Source organism: Cyclopterus lumpus, chromosome 23, assembly GCF_009769545.1.
Source record: "Cyclopterus lumpus isolate fCycLum1 chromosome 23, fCycLum1.pri, whole genome shotgun sequence".
Lineage (NCBI taxonomy): Eukaryota > Metazoa > Chordata > Actinopteri > Perciformes > Cyclopteridae > Cyclopterus > Cyclopterus lumpus.
Window position 1 is genome coordinate 4,139,575 of NC_046988.1, and position 13,678 is coordinate 4,153,252.

The 13,678-nt window shown below is 41.3% G+C and overlaps 2 protein-coding genes across 10 annotated transcripts; one reads left to right on the forward strand and one right to left on the reverse strand.

The window, feature by feature from the left end:
• Positions 1-466: 466 nt before the first annotated feature.
• On the reverse strand, positions 467-6,689 carry rbm17 (RNA binding motif protein 17). 4 transcript variants are annotated; one of them, XM_034526079.1, is made up of 13 exons: positions 6,528-6,689; positions 6,027-6,236; positions 5,681-5,800; positions 5,197-5,363; positions 4,898-5,010; positions 4,547-4,597; positions 4,054-4,189; positions 3,645-3,796; positions 3,351-3,401; positions 2,595-2,671; positions 2,364-2,462; positions 2,212-2,284; positions 467-753 (listed from the first exon to the last, which is right to left on the reverse strand). In XM_034526079.1, exons 2-13 carry the CDS (start codon positions 6,147-6,149, stop codon positions 650-652), a joined length of 1,266 nt encoding a protein of 421 aa, XP_034381970.1. In that variant the 5' UTR covers positions 6,150-6,236; positions 6,528-6,689; the 3' UTR covers positions 467-649. The 4 variants fall into 4 exon arrangements, with proteins under 4 accessions (XP_034381970.1, XP_034381972.1, XP_034381969.1 ...); XM_034526081.1 differs by having other exon boundaries at positions 2,595-2,668; positions 6,528-6,685; XM_034526078.1 differs by having other exon boundaries at positions 6,027-6,175; positions 6,528-6,677.
• Positions 6,690-6,787: 98 nt separating this feature from the next.
• Positions 6,788-12,911, forward strand: LOC117726059 (dual specificity protein kinase shkD-like). 6 transcript variants are annotated; one of them, XM_034526082.1, is made up of 9 exons: positions 6,788-7,133; positions 7,653-7,862; positions 8,637-8,684; positions 9,368-9,415; positions 9,512-9,568; positions 10,343-10,462; positions 11,162-11,230; positions 11,327-11,396; positions 11,605-12,911. In XM_034526082.1, the coding sequence occupies exons 1-9, from the start codon at positions 7,082-7,084 to the stop codon at positions 11,678-11,680; spliced, it is 750 nt and encodes a 249-aa protein (XP_034381973.1). In that variant the 5' UTR covers positions 6,788-7,081; the 3' UTR covers positions 11,681-12,911. The 6 variants fall into 6 exon arrangements, with proteins under 6 accessions (XP_034381973.1, XP_034381974.1, XP_034381975.1 ...); XM_034526083.1 differs by having other exon boundaries at positions 10,346-10,462; XM_034526084.1 differs by having other exon boundaries at positions 6,789-7,133; positions 9,512-9,559.
• Positions 12,912-13,678: the final 767 nt, after the last annotated feature.

Below are 13,678 nucleotides of genomic sequence, written 5' to 3' on the forward strand. Positions count from 1 at the left end.
ATAAACCTGCTCCGGTGGGATGCTTCCTGACGTATTACATCGGCACCTCGGGGCCCTTCTGGTGCGCTTACATAATTCTGAATGAGGCTGGTGCTGCATTCACCATCCCAGTCCCCTTCCCATAATCCATCAGGGCTAAGTTAAGACTATGGGGCCTCTGAGATGTCCCAACACTATGTCCCAATACTGTGCAACCTGCGTTATGTCAGACACAATCCAGAGAAGGAAACCAGGCTCCTCAGGAGCTGCTCCATGACAGGATGTGTACGTTTTGAGTTACATTTATGCGTTTGCTACGTAGTGTTTGTACCACAATGAAGTAGTTCACATTTTCAAACCGGAAAACAACTGTTGCTCAGTCACCATGGCGAGGCTGATTTTTAATTACATACCGACTCTAACAAATGATAAACTCAACCAAATTGTACATTTAAGAGGAATAATGACACATAGATAAAGAAACTAGTAAACTAGACATAGTTTATACCTTTTATTTTTTCTCGACAGAGGTATTTTTCATCCCAGGACAAAAAAAAAATAATCTACACGATGGACTCACCACTACATACAGACAACTTCACTGCTGTTCAGGAAATTTAAAAAAAGGTTTTATGTACAAGTGAGGAACCGATGCGCGCCCAGGGAGATGTCACATCTGCTCCCCGAGGTCCAAAACCCAAAACTTGTCTAGATTGTAGAAGCAAGCTCTGACGATTCGCCCGCCGAAATACCGTCCGTTCAGGTCCACCACGGCTGTAGAGGAGGGAGGGGGAGAAGGAGGGAGAGAGAGAGAGAGAGATGAGGTGGGACTGTAGCCAAGTACACAGACAAACCTTTCAACTGCAGGATTAGTGCTGTCACATTACAGAAAACCTCTCCAGATGCTTTGATGGGTTATACACTGTACTTTATTATGCACAAGTGTCAACCTCCTCATCTGTATTCTTTTCAGGCCGTTTTTCCAAAGTGTCCTTTGAAAAGCTCCTGAAGGGGACTTGAACTCTTTTACAATCAAGTTTCTCACTGTACGATTGTTGAACATGGTTGAATCCCAGGGGTATTTAAAAAGCCCTAATTGCTTGAAATATGCTTAGGTAATACCCTAACATATATATGTGTATATATATATATATATATATATATATATATATATACACACAGAAATAATCAGAAATACACTCTATACATTGTTAATGTGGCAAATGACTATTCTAGGTGGAAACGTCTGGTTTTTAATGAAATATCTACATAGGTGTATAGAGGCCCATTTCCAGCAACTATCAGTCCAGTGTTCTAATGGTACATTGTGTTCTTAGAAGACTAATGGATGATTAGAACACCCTTAAAAACCATTGTGCAATTATGTTAGCGCAGCTGAAACAGTTATGCTAGTGAGAGAAGCTATACAACTGCTGCAAATGGAGCATTGTTTGATAAAAGCAAAGTTTGAAGAACAAAATTAATATTTCAAATAAAAATCATTATTTCTAGCCTTGACAATGTCTTGACTATATTTTCTATTCATTTTGCAACTCATTTGATAAATAAAAGTGTGAATTTTCATGGAAAACACAAAATTCTCTGGGTGACCCCAAACTTCTGAACGGTAGTGTGTGTGTGTGTATATATATATATATATATATATATATATATACAAACACACACACACACACACACACACACACACACACACACTAAATGATGCCAGGGTTGATTTTAACAGTTGAATAGTTTTGGTGGATTTGGTTCCTTGAGCAGGACAACACAATGATCATCTCCCACCTACTGTGAGACCATGACCTCTGACCTCCCTATCAAGGAACAGCAATGTTTCATCCTCATCCGTAGAAATGGCTCCCGCAGCGTGACACTCGCCACACGCTGTGGCCGAGGCGCCTGTCCCGCTTTTTAAGAGCGCTGTGATGTAAGCGCGGTTCTGCCGGTGAGACACTGGGGTTGCTGGGCCACGTGTGATGTAACACCGCAGGGAGTCCCACCTTGTTTCTGATCTGGGCCGACCCATTTACAACGGGGCACTCTTTCACCCGCGTTACTGGAGCAGTTACACAACGGTGGGAAGAACGAATGATGCGGTTACACAAGTGGACCGCCCACCCCCAAAAAACAGCGGCGATGATGAAGAACGAGTGGACCAATCAGCGGAGGGCTCAGGCGGGATTGTGCACACGAGACGACGAGAAAAATACTGACCTTTGATGGCGGACTCCACCCTCTCAAACTCCAGAAATATCCTGACAGCGTCCTCATCCGGCACGACTGCAATCTGAGAAGCAAAGTTTGAATGCGATTGACCCGTTTATACAAATTAATCCACGTCGCACTTTGTGCTTCTCTTCCCTCACCTCGAATATGACACATTTCACCACTTTGCCGTATTTCTCGCACTCCTCTTTGGTCTCTCCCTCCAAGTCCTCGTCCACCTCGCCGCGGCCCACCATGTTCTGTGAGACGGACAAAGACCAGAGACCATAATGAGGACTCAAACTGCACTAGAAGGTCTTGTATTTTCCTCATTATCTCTTCCAATCTAGAAAACGGCATTTAAGAAAACACACACACTCGCACACGCATACCCTTAGCAGGACCACTTTGGTCGGGTTTTTGAGGATCTCTGTGAGCGGGTTGGCGTCCGACTTCTTGGAAGAGTCTGCTGGTTGAAAAGGATCAAAGTGGCTAACGATACGTTTTATGGTAGTGAGCTCGATTCAACACACGTGACAGATGAAACGATTTTGTTCAAAAGCTGTTAAAGATAATAACTGCTCCGTTTGCTGAGCCGGCGCGGTGCCATGTCTGGAACATTTTAAAGCACTGCTTTTATTGTGTCATACATGCTGCTGAGGAAACGTGATTAAGCAGCAGAGGGATAAATGAACATGTATACATGTACACACACATATATTACATCTCAACTTTTCAGCACGGGGCTAGCCTGGCTCGGACCAACCAACGCCTCTAAAACTTACTAAATAATGGTATATCTTATTTGTTTACTCCGTGCAAATAACGAAAAGGGTAGATGTTAGATCATTTGTATTAGTAAATAAGCGCTGTGGATTTATCCGTATGTTGTTATTGTCTCGAGGTTAGGAAAATAATCAGAGAACAATGCATATAGGCATTGATAAGGGTTAGTTACACTATTATTAACGTATAACATACAGGCATTGCTGTTTAAATTTGATAACTGTGCATGACAGTAAATAAACACATACATGGATAAAATACATGCAAACACACACACCCACGCTTCTGGAATAAAAGACTGGCAGGACGATGCACTGTAAGGAAAACAAAAAAAGAGAGAGAATATGGGAGTGAAGGCCAACCTGAAAAACCTCCGCCTGTAGTCTCAGTAGCAGCTGTCTGGCTGGACCCTGCTGCTCAGTCACACACACACACACACACACACACACACAAGTACACACAATTAAAAAGATGTGCAGACAGAGTTGCAGTAAAACATCAAACTGATCCTGGAATGACGCCATGACGGCCATTGATGAGTGTAGAGCAAAAACACACATTAACAGATCAGGAGAAAAAAACGGACACTTTAAAAAAGGAGAATGTGCAGCAATAAACAAAACAAACACACACACACACTCACAGGTGGTACTTACGTTTTTCCGCGGCGTCACCTATGATGATCTTTCCACCTCTCTTGCTGGTCTTCTCCACAGACAGCGCCGTGCTGAGGCCCTGCTCGTGCTTCCCCAGGCCCTGGCCTTCTTTGAAGCCGTACTTCTGCATGATCTTATGGGCCACCGTACCTCTGTGGGGGAGGGGGTTCAAAAGTGGGATTTGTTGTGATATTAAGGATGTTTTTCATAATACTCTTACACTTTGAATGTGCTGATATGTCTTCCCTAATTAATGTTAATGTTGCTGCATTGCAGAAAATCGGTCGTGATGAATCCTAAACACAGTACATTTTATTTGGATTGTAATAAAGTCATTTTATGACTCAAAAACATAAATTGCTCGCCAGTTGTGAGGGTATGTGTGTGTGTGTGTGTGCGTCCCACTCACCCCATGTTGGCCAGGAAGGAGCTGGTTGGTACGGGCGGTGAACGGGGGCGCTCCGAGTCCTCGTACATAGGTGGAGGGATGGCGGCCTTTGAAGCTCTGGCGGGACGAACTTCATCCTCGTAGGAGTATGATGACCCTGAAAAAGCACAACAGCCATTGACATGTGGTGGCACAGTGATGAGCACAGCTGCCTTTTATTGTTCTATAACATATTTACTGTTATTCTTTGCACGTATTTTGTATTCTTTGTTTTGGATTTTACACTGACATTCACATAGTTGTGAGTGTTACATAACATTCCAGGGACCAAAAAACGTGGCTACACAAGCCTCTTTTTTTTTTTTAACCAACCAACCAAAAAAAAAAAAGTAAGATAATTTATCTATCTGTTCTTTCATACAGGATTACCATGAAGCAGACTGCTGCTCTATTTTGTTTTTCCTTCGACTAGTCGGTGGTTTAAAACCACCACGATGTGAATCTGAAGACTTACCATCCTTATCCACAAGTGAAGAAGGAGGGGCGATAGCTGCTCCACCCATCACTGGCAGAGAGAGAGAAGATCCACCATGTCAGAGAGGTAAAGTTTAGATTTTGTCTCGTTTGAAACATGAGAACTGATGACACAGCTTCTGAATTCAATGCATCTCATCAGACAACACACTACTATGCTTTGTTATTCATCAATGCTAAAAATAGTTGATATATTCATTTATTTATGTACTCACTCTCTACCTGTAAGCTAAGAAAAGCATGTAACGCTCACACAGAGAATCTGTGAGAAAGGACAAGGCCGTGTTTGAGGGAGAATTTCTAAAACAGACTTATTATTATAAATACTCACTCCGTTTCCTCCGCTCTGTCTCGTGGTCCTCCTCCTCATCCGACTCGCCCTCGGCTGCAGGGAAACGAGAGAAACCACTTGGAGCTCCACCATCTGGCCTTTCTTTCCTCTTCCTGAAAAACACCAGGTTCAAGATTTAGACAGAACTCCTGTGTTCCGATAAATATTCAACTAAACAACTGAAGCCCTACAGAACTTTTCTGGGTTTGGTCCCATGTTGCTAACTACACAATTACAGACACATCGATATCATGAGGGAAATGACAACGGTTGAGCTGAGTAAACAATCATGACATTACTTTTCTCTCTCCTCGATCTCCTTCTGCCGCTCTTGCTCCCTCTGGCGCTGGCGCTCTTCTCGGTGTCGCTTCACCACTTTCTCGTAGTCGTTGGGGAACATTGGATCGTACTCGTCCGCCAACGGGATCAGCACATCACCAGAAGAGAAAGCACTCGGCACGGCTTCCTGAAGCGCACACGGTCCACAATATGAGCATGAGAAAAGAGATCTACAGATGCACTATTTTGATGAGGGTATTAACGTTCATTTACAGCAGATATGGTAAGACTGTGGATAAGTGGACCACAACACCACACACTGCTTCGTTACATTTTATTAACATTACGCACTGAGCATGTTCACTCTGCATCTTTGGCTTATATCCAGACAAATCAAAACAAGAGAAGTAAAACAAATTAAAATCAAGGAGCTTGAGCATTCTAAACATCTTATAAACTCATTTCATGAAACCTTGATCACCAGGCTCACTGGAGAAGACAGACCTTAAGTCCAGCAGCAGCATGTGGAGGAGTGTCTATGATCTGTCTCTCATCGCTGGAGCGATCTCCTCTCTTTAGATCAATAACTGGAGCCAAGACTGACGTCTGCTTCATCCGCTGGGTCTACACACAAAAACAAACTCATTGAATATGAACACATTGGATTTACAGTGGGCAGTCTGAACACTTGAATTATAAAAATTGCATGGTTAAATGTTATTCTGTCATTTATAATATCTACTGTACATGCACTTTGCTCTATGACAGACTTGTTTATCCTTCACGTCGTGTCATACCTGCATGTACTGTTCGTGTGCACTGCACTTGCGTGGCGTGTAACGTTACCCACCTTGGCCTGGGTCAGAGCCGCCTTCTTCACCTTCAGCTGGGACTGTAGCAGCTTGAAGTTCTTGGACCAGCCTTCCGTCTTGGTGTCACTGGCGCCCACACCGAGGTCATCATACAGCGACATCGCTGCCCGTCACTGCCTCTCGTTTCCTGCAGACACGTTTCGTTTGATTCAACGTTAGCTGCTCATCTTAAGGGAAGTCCCTTCGTTCTGCGAGAGAGACTTGGGTCGTAAATGAGGCTGGAACGTAGCAGCAGCCTAACTGAAAAGCATGTTCACTTGTGTTGTATCCAGATGTTTTATTCATCAATAGGTTCAACGCGACGACATGTATGTAATGTTAAGCACACTCTATTAAACTCAAGCAGCCCAGAAAAAACGGACTAAAAATCAATTTAGCTAACGCTAGCTAGTGCTAATATAGCTACTTTATTGTCTGACGTTACGTGTAAACAAATTGTGTTTAAAACAACCGTATTATTAATCCTGTTTTCAACCTACCGGTGTTAGAAATACCTGGACATTCACTAAACGTAAGAGCCTGTAGCATAAAAGAAGGTTAGAGGAGCATTTGCTATGGAGCTATCTCCTCGCTGTACGAGCCGGAAGTCGACGGCACAACAACACAACGAAGCGCGCGTCCGCGCGACATTCCAGTCGGCCGACGGCACTCTGGCGCCACCTAGCGGCTGGATGACTTTACAAATATATATCACAATATAATGTACTTGGCTCTTTTGCGCCATAAAAACACGGAGAAGTGCTTCTTCTTCTTTCTTTCTTTTAATGGCAGTTCTGCTCCGTCGTTATAACGCAACATGTATTATCGTCGTATGTGTTGGCTCGAGTGGAGGGAGAACAACGTGGGCCGGTGTGGGCCGAGGTGTGTCGCGTTACTATACACCACGTGATTCACCTCTTCGCTGACGCGTTACATCAGTCTGTGGCGAAGAGGAGTGGCGATTAAAGCGAAAGTGAGAGGCAGAACCCGAGGAGCAGCGAGGGTGATCTGTACCCGGCCATGGTTTACTTGGTGAACATGTTTAGAGTGTCCGATGTACCTGGGTGTGCTGATCTGTCTGCTCGGGGCTGCGCGCTGCTCCAGCGGTGAGTGACAACATATATTCACACATATTTGATTATGTTCAGAACTCAACAGCAGGTCCGTCTTTCAATCAGGGGGTTGGCGGTTCAATCCCCGCCCTAGTCGATGTGTCCTTGAGCAAGACACTTAACCCTGTAGCTGTTCTACAGTGTATGAAGATAACATGGTTGTAAGTCGCTTTGGATAAAAGCGTCAGCTTAATGTAATGTAATGGATCCTTTTGGATCCTGTTAAACAGAGTTTGAAGAGAGAGCTACTCCTTTGGCCTTTTGTTAATGTGTTACAGAGTAATCTAGGCATAAATGTACTATAAAACAGATTATGATGTTATACCCAATGACGCAGAATCGCCTTACAAAATGACTTACTTACTTTTTTTCGTAGTTCTGCAGAGGCGGAAACTAACTACTACTAGTAATAATAATAATAATAAAACAATATATAAAGTGAACTATATTCATTGTTTCTCTTGTTGCTAGCTCTATATTGTAATTTTGCCACATGATGTTTTTATCTTCCAGACAAAAAAATGTGTCCATGTCCAGAAATTTCCAGTAGGAATGACACTCAACCGCCAGCAAAGAACTGCTACCAGATTAGCGAGACTTTTCGCTACACGTGCAAAGATCCCAACTTGAGGAAGGCGGGAACTTCCAATTTCATAAAGTGCAAGCAAGATGGCAACGGTTCTCCACATTGGTCCCCGCTCAACATCAGCCTCAAGTGTATACGTAAGATTGTATTTGTTGTTCACATCATCCACCATCCAGTGGGGAGAGCTTGGCCTTTTCTAGTGCTAGGTCCATGGGAATCTCATTTGAACATGTAAATATGTTAGGGCTTTTATGTCCCTTGTTTTGGGATCTGAATTCAGAAGCAAATCCAAAACGGAAGCAGCTATTATTAAAAAAAAGAAAGAAAGTCCACTAGAATTTAAATCAGAAAGGAGCGATGGGATGAATGCCAGATCACCTGCACCCTAAGCAGCATCGGCAAGTAGGGAGTCATTACCTGTGGGCCCTTCTATTTCGCCATGGCAACCAGCTCCAAATACCTGTGTGAGAAAGATCTGTTGCACACAAACATTGTTCACGTACACCCGCTGTAGTCTCAGGTTTAGCTGAAATTTGAGCATCCAGAATGCCTAAAAAAATTACCACAAACAAGAAATGCAAAGAGGGAGCATTCCCATGTGGATTTTGTACTCAAATGTCCAAGTTATTCGGTACAGTCCTTATCTTAAGTACACATTCCAAAATATGATCATCTTAAAGCTGGAAAAGAACAATAAATGGGAGCATCTTTTCCGGAGGGCGGGTAGAAACGGAGTGACATTCAAGAGAAAGAGCAGTATATCATCGGCATACATACTGAGTTACTCAAAACATCCATTTAGAAAAGCCAGCGTTTCAAACGAGGGCTGATGTTTTTTTTTGGTAGCTTGTTCATACTCAAGATGATATGATTTTAGATGATGAACAAACTTCTTATTTGTTCTGTTTCAGCTGACCCAAACAGAACCATACAACAACCACCAAGCAGCACAGTAACGAGTAAGTGTCGGCTCTAACTCTGAACTCTAAAATACTTTTAATATATGTTTCACATTCATGATTAATGCTGGTCAGATCGTGCAGAGAGTCATACAGATATTAAAACTAAAGCATATAACTCCAACATTACCACCCCAGTAATTGCATAAACTTTTCTTTTTTTTGTAACTAATAATAAATATGTAGGCTACTAATGATGAAATAAGATAATGTTAAAGCAGACAGAGCACAACGAATAGGAGCATCTATTTTGCACCAAACCCCCACTCCTATATTTTCACTCCATCTTTTTCATAGACCATATGAAAAATGCACCCGAAGCATTTTGAGCGCACCAGAAGCAGTTTGATGACCGTGCAGATTTCACTTTAAGCAACGTGTGATCACTGAATTTGGTTCTATGTATAATAAATACATAACTTGATAACTGCTGGAAGATTGTTGGATGTTCGACCAAGTGAATACATTTCATTTCACAAGATCTGACTACAATTATTGAAGATGTTTAGGAGGGTGGGAAGCAAAGGAGGGGCTTTGAGACAAAGAGCAGTACATCATCGGCATACAGTCTGAGGTACTCAAAGCATCAGGAAACTGTTGGTGCTTTTTGTAACTTATTTACACTCATGATATGATATCATATGATGAACAAACTGCTCATCTTCTTATTCATTGTGTTTCAGCTGACCCAAACACAACCACAACACAACCACTAGAGAGCACAGTAACAAGTAAGTGTTGGCTCTAACACACACTCTAGAATACATGTACACAGTACAGTTGTAAAATGTGTCATATTTATGATTAATAATGGTCTAATCTTGCAGAGGGTCACACTGATATTCCCCATGACTTCACCATTGCTACCACAGTCAGTGAGTTCTGTATGTGCATGAAAAAAGTACAGTATCACTAATAATAAATAAGTGGGCTACTAATGATGAAACTGAAATGGCAGGATGATATGTTGCTGCAGAGAAAAACATATACGGTATTCACCATAGAGAGACACTTAAAAAAATAATAATGTTGTTTGAATTGTGCCATGACTTGCACATGTATTTTTCAATTTAGAAAGTCATTTTGCAAGTTATTGAAGTGGCAGTTCGTCGTAACGTCATTTAGTTCTGTGTGAAAGCGCTCGTTCGACAAGACCTGACTGGTTATTTGATTCTGACAAACTGTATTCATAGCATAATATTATAAGCACAAAGATACATTCTTTCACACAGAAAACCTAAATGTATCTTAGCCATTATATTAATGGCATTAGTTAGTCGAGATGTCCATCCTGAAAATGGTCTATATAATGGTCATACAGATAGAAAGATAGATAGATAGTTACTTTATTAATCCGGCAAGGGGAATTTCTCTTTTTTTTTACTGCTCAAACTTAATAAACCTATTTCAATGGAATTAGACTGTGCAATGGCGGTATTATACTGGAAGGATGTACTCATGGTTACGTAGTGGTTCAAAATACTTAAAAGTTGCTCTCATACATATCTTTCATTAACAATTACATATGATAGGAAAGAGGTCACACACATGTATCCAATTTTAAAAAGTCACTCTTTTAAAAGTCAAAGTAAACTAAATAATACTTTGGCAAAATACTGAGACTTAATGTGATAAACCTCATAGTGTTTTATTATCAGCAGCAGCTCCCTCCAGCCCACAGATGGCCCAGAGTTTGAGCCCCTCGGCCTCAGTTTCTGCAGAGCCAGACAAGGCGGAGGCCACATCGCCTCTGCAGGCCCTGTCGGGCCGCTCACAGGGTAAATAGCTTGAGTCATGCATGCAATGCTGATATATTCAATTCAATTCAGTTTATTTTGTATAGCCCAATATCACAAATGACAAATTTGCCTCAGAGGGCTTTACAATCTGTACACATATGACATCCCTGTCCCAGGACCTCACATCGGATCAGGAAAAACTCCCCCAAAATAATATATATATATATATATATATATATATATATATATATATATATATATAGTTGTATTTAAATTGATCAAATTACATGGTAATGTCAGTCATTGTTTCCTAACTGAGAACATTTCATAAGAAAATGTATTTCGTAATAGTTCATTTCTATCTTTTGTTATTTATTGTCTTTCAAACTCACTTGAACTTTTTCTTGTTGTACAGCACACAGGTTTTTGGTGCTGGAGACCAAGATTTTATCCATTTTTCCATCTTATTTATTCTGCTGGATTGACTTTTGCTCGCTCTGTGCCCGGTGTTTATTTATTCATTTCTTTCAAGCTTACACAAATCTATAATAAATTTTAAAAAATCACAACAACACATACATGGACCCAGTTGTTTCCAAATATGGGTTCTTATAAGAAAACCTGGATGACATTGGGGAATGTCATATGATCGATCACCCTTTATGTACAACTCGCACTGCCCTCGTCTGCCACTGTGAACCGCCTCATGAATAACTGACTTGTCTTTTTTTTTCACAGGAACAGAAGAAAATGTGAGGGAGACCGAAGCGACGCACCAGACAACAGCAACATTAACCGGCGTCCGCAGTAAGCTCCCCCTCTGTTTTTGTACCCGTTCGTGGTAAAAGGCAGGCTGGTAACGTACGCTTGATTTCATGTTGAGTATCTCTCTCTGATCGGCAGCGGGGATCGGTTTTGCTTCAGCGGCGATCGTCTGTGCTTTGATCGGAATCAGCTTCTTTTGTTATAAAAGGTGAGCGACGGGCAGAGCATTACAGAGGCTTTGATTGGACAAATCATTTGTACATGTGGAATTATGTCGCACCAAACTTTCCTTTTCTGTGGTGGCAGAAATTTATTTTATTTGCAGTTTGCCTGTTTTACCTATCAGAGATCACACTGCAGTTCCCGCGTATCGTTTCACTTATCGTGAGCTCATCACTGCTCTCTTTTTGCTGAAGGAGGTCAAAAAGCGCCATCCCACAAGAGATGCCAGAAGAACAGTTTCCCATGAATAATGTTCAATCCGAGCATTGAACAGGCGTCGTGGGGTTTGACCCGCCGCCGTCACAGAGCTCAGCGATGGAGCCGAACCGGAGCTCGTGGGATCGTCCCCGCGCAGTGAAGAACCCATTTGATATTCTTTCGGTATTCTTTCGGTATTACCAAAGAGCATGATAGCACAAAAACAATGTATGTTCTTGTTGTAATTTAAATCCTATGAAAATGCTAAACCCAACAATTAATTAATCCCCCCAACAAGTCTGTTCTGTTTAGACAAAGCCTCATAAAGCTCACATGGCTTTGTGCAATAGAGCGCCATTGTTCCCTAAAAGCGATTAAAAACACACCTGTACCCTACTAAACTAAAATATACTACTACCAAATAGAAAAAGTTGTGCCCAACTGTTATAGGGAGCTATTTAGCCTTCCTCTGAGCCACTTCTGGTGCCAAGAAGTGGCTCAGAGGAAGGCTTTGAGAGACGGACTAATTCCTGGTTTTTCATTGGAATGATTGACACTAAAGAACGGAGAGTAACTCCAACGGTTTCCTTTAGTCTACTCAAGTTGTATCTTTGGAAATCGATAAGCTGGAGTATTCAGGAGTTAACATGTTTGTGAGCAAACAGGAAATGAAAAGACTGATATTTTGTAAGAGCAGGCAATAGATTCACGTTGGCCGAGCTGTGTTTCACCATTTGTCAGAGGCAGAACTAAAATAATTGGAGCAATAATCAAACTAACTATGTTAAAAATATATACAAATAACTTATTTTATTCATTCTTCATCTTAGCAGGCTAGCTAGGTAGCTACCTAAAGAACTAAAGGTTAGCATGGCAAGTTGTGAGCTAAGCTAGGCTAACTAGCTTACGGTGGCTAGTCTGCTTAGCTTCAGTTAGGAGCCGAGCACGAGGGCTTCATCGTATCATCTCATCTTTGGTTTACTGAGCTCATTGTTGAACCGGAGGCCTACTTGTTTGTTTAGCTGTGTACATGTTAGCTGTTGGTACTGAGCCAAGGACACTGCCCTCTGTGTTTGAGTGCTTCTGTGTCCAGCCCCGTCGATGAGAAGGGTCACTTCACCCACATCATAAACAAACTGATCTTTCACTTTTTAAAAGGGTCAGAAATATAGATATTGACAATAAAACACATGACTATATTGTCAATAATACAGCATCTCTTAAATTACTTCATATATATATGTTTTTGTTACAGACCTACACTCGTAATTTGCACAATAAACAAAGTTTAAGATGAATTTGAGATAGCTTTATGGTGATTTCTTTTTTTTGCAATTGTTCTAGATAGCACAAAGATTGAACATGAATTATTTTAGTCAAAATAATTGAATATGAAAATTGTATACTGTGTCAACTGTGGGGGACATGTATCATCTCGGATAACCAGGGTGGCCCAAAGACGGAGCTGTTAGTTGGGAAATAGCCTAAATGTAACAAGTTGTTTGCAGTTTGCTCCCGCAGAATTTAGACAGTGGCCACTTGTACCATGATGAATGATAACAGAGGAGGAAGTTACCACCCCACTTCCCCACTTCTCACTTTGTTTTGAATGCTTTCTTCTCTTAAAGCTTCCACATTATGTATTCTCATGACGTAAAGTATATATTCTGGCAGCAATTGTTAGCTTTTACAACTACCTGAATACAGAATAGATATCCCTCAGATGCCTGTGACACTATATCAATGTATGACTATTATTGAACTGTCTCATTTCCAGACGCCTGATTGTTGTGGTCCCTAACTGTATGTGGTCCCTTTTGTATTGCTCAGCACCGTCTGTTTGAATGATTATTAATATAAAATAAAAAAAATCTTTCAAAAACATTAGCCATGTGTTGGAAATTAAGGTCAGAACTATTTAGACACGGACAAGAGTAACATCATTCCCCCTCATTTCATTTCCCCATGTGATTAAGTTATTTGACTAAAATAGTGCGCAATACAAAAAAACTAAACATTTTCCAGTCATAGCTGGTCACATACACACGTATATATCTTCTAGTCATGATA

Excerpts from the sequence above, each read along its gene's own strand:
- rbm17 (XM_034526079.1), bottom strand. The coding sequence starts at position 6,149 with ATGTCGCTGTATGATGACCTCGGTGTGGGCGCCAGTGACACCAAGACG. Across the intron at positions 5,011-5,196 it reads GAGATCGAGGAGAGAGAAAA|GAAGAGGAAAGAAAGGCCAG; the intron begins GTAATGTCATGA and ends GGTGTTTTTCAG. Across the intron at positions 4,598-4,897 it reads GACAGAGCGGAGGAAACGGA|TGATGGGTGGAGCAGCTATC; the intron begins GTGAGTATTTAT and ends TCTCTCTGCCAG.
- LOC117726059 (XM_034526082.1), top strand. The coding sequence starts at position 7,082 with ATGTACCTGGGTGTGCTGATCTGTCTGCTCGGGGCTGCGCGCTGCTCC. Across the intron at positions 9,416-9,511 it reads ACTAGAGAGCACAGTAACAA|AGGGTCACACTGATATTCCC; the intron begins GTAAGTGTTGGC and ends CTAATCTTGCAG. Across the intron at positions 10,463-11,161 it reads CCTGTCGGGCCGCTCACAGG|GAACAGAAGAAAATGTGAGG; the intron begins GTAAATAGCTTG and ends TTTTTTTCACAG.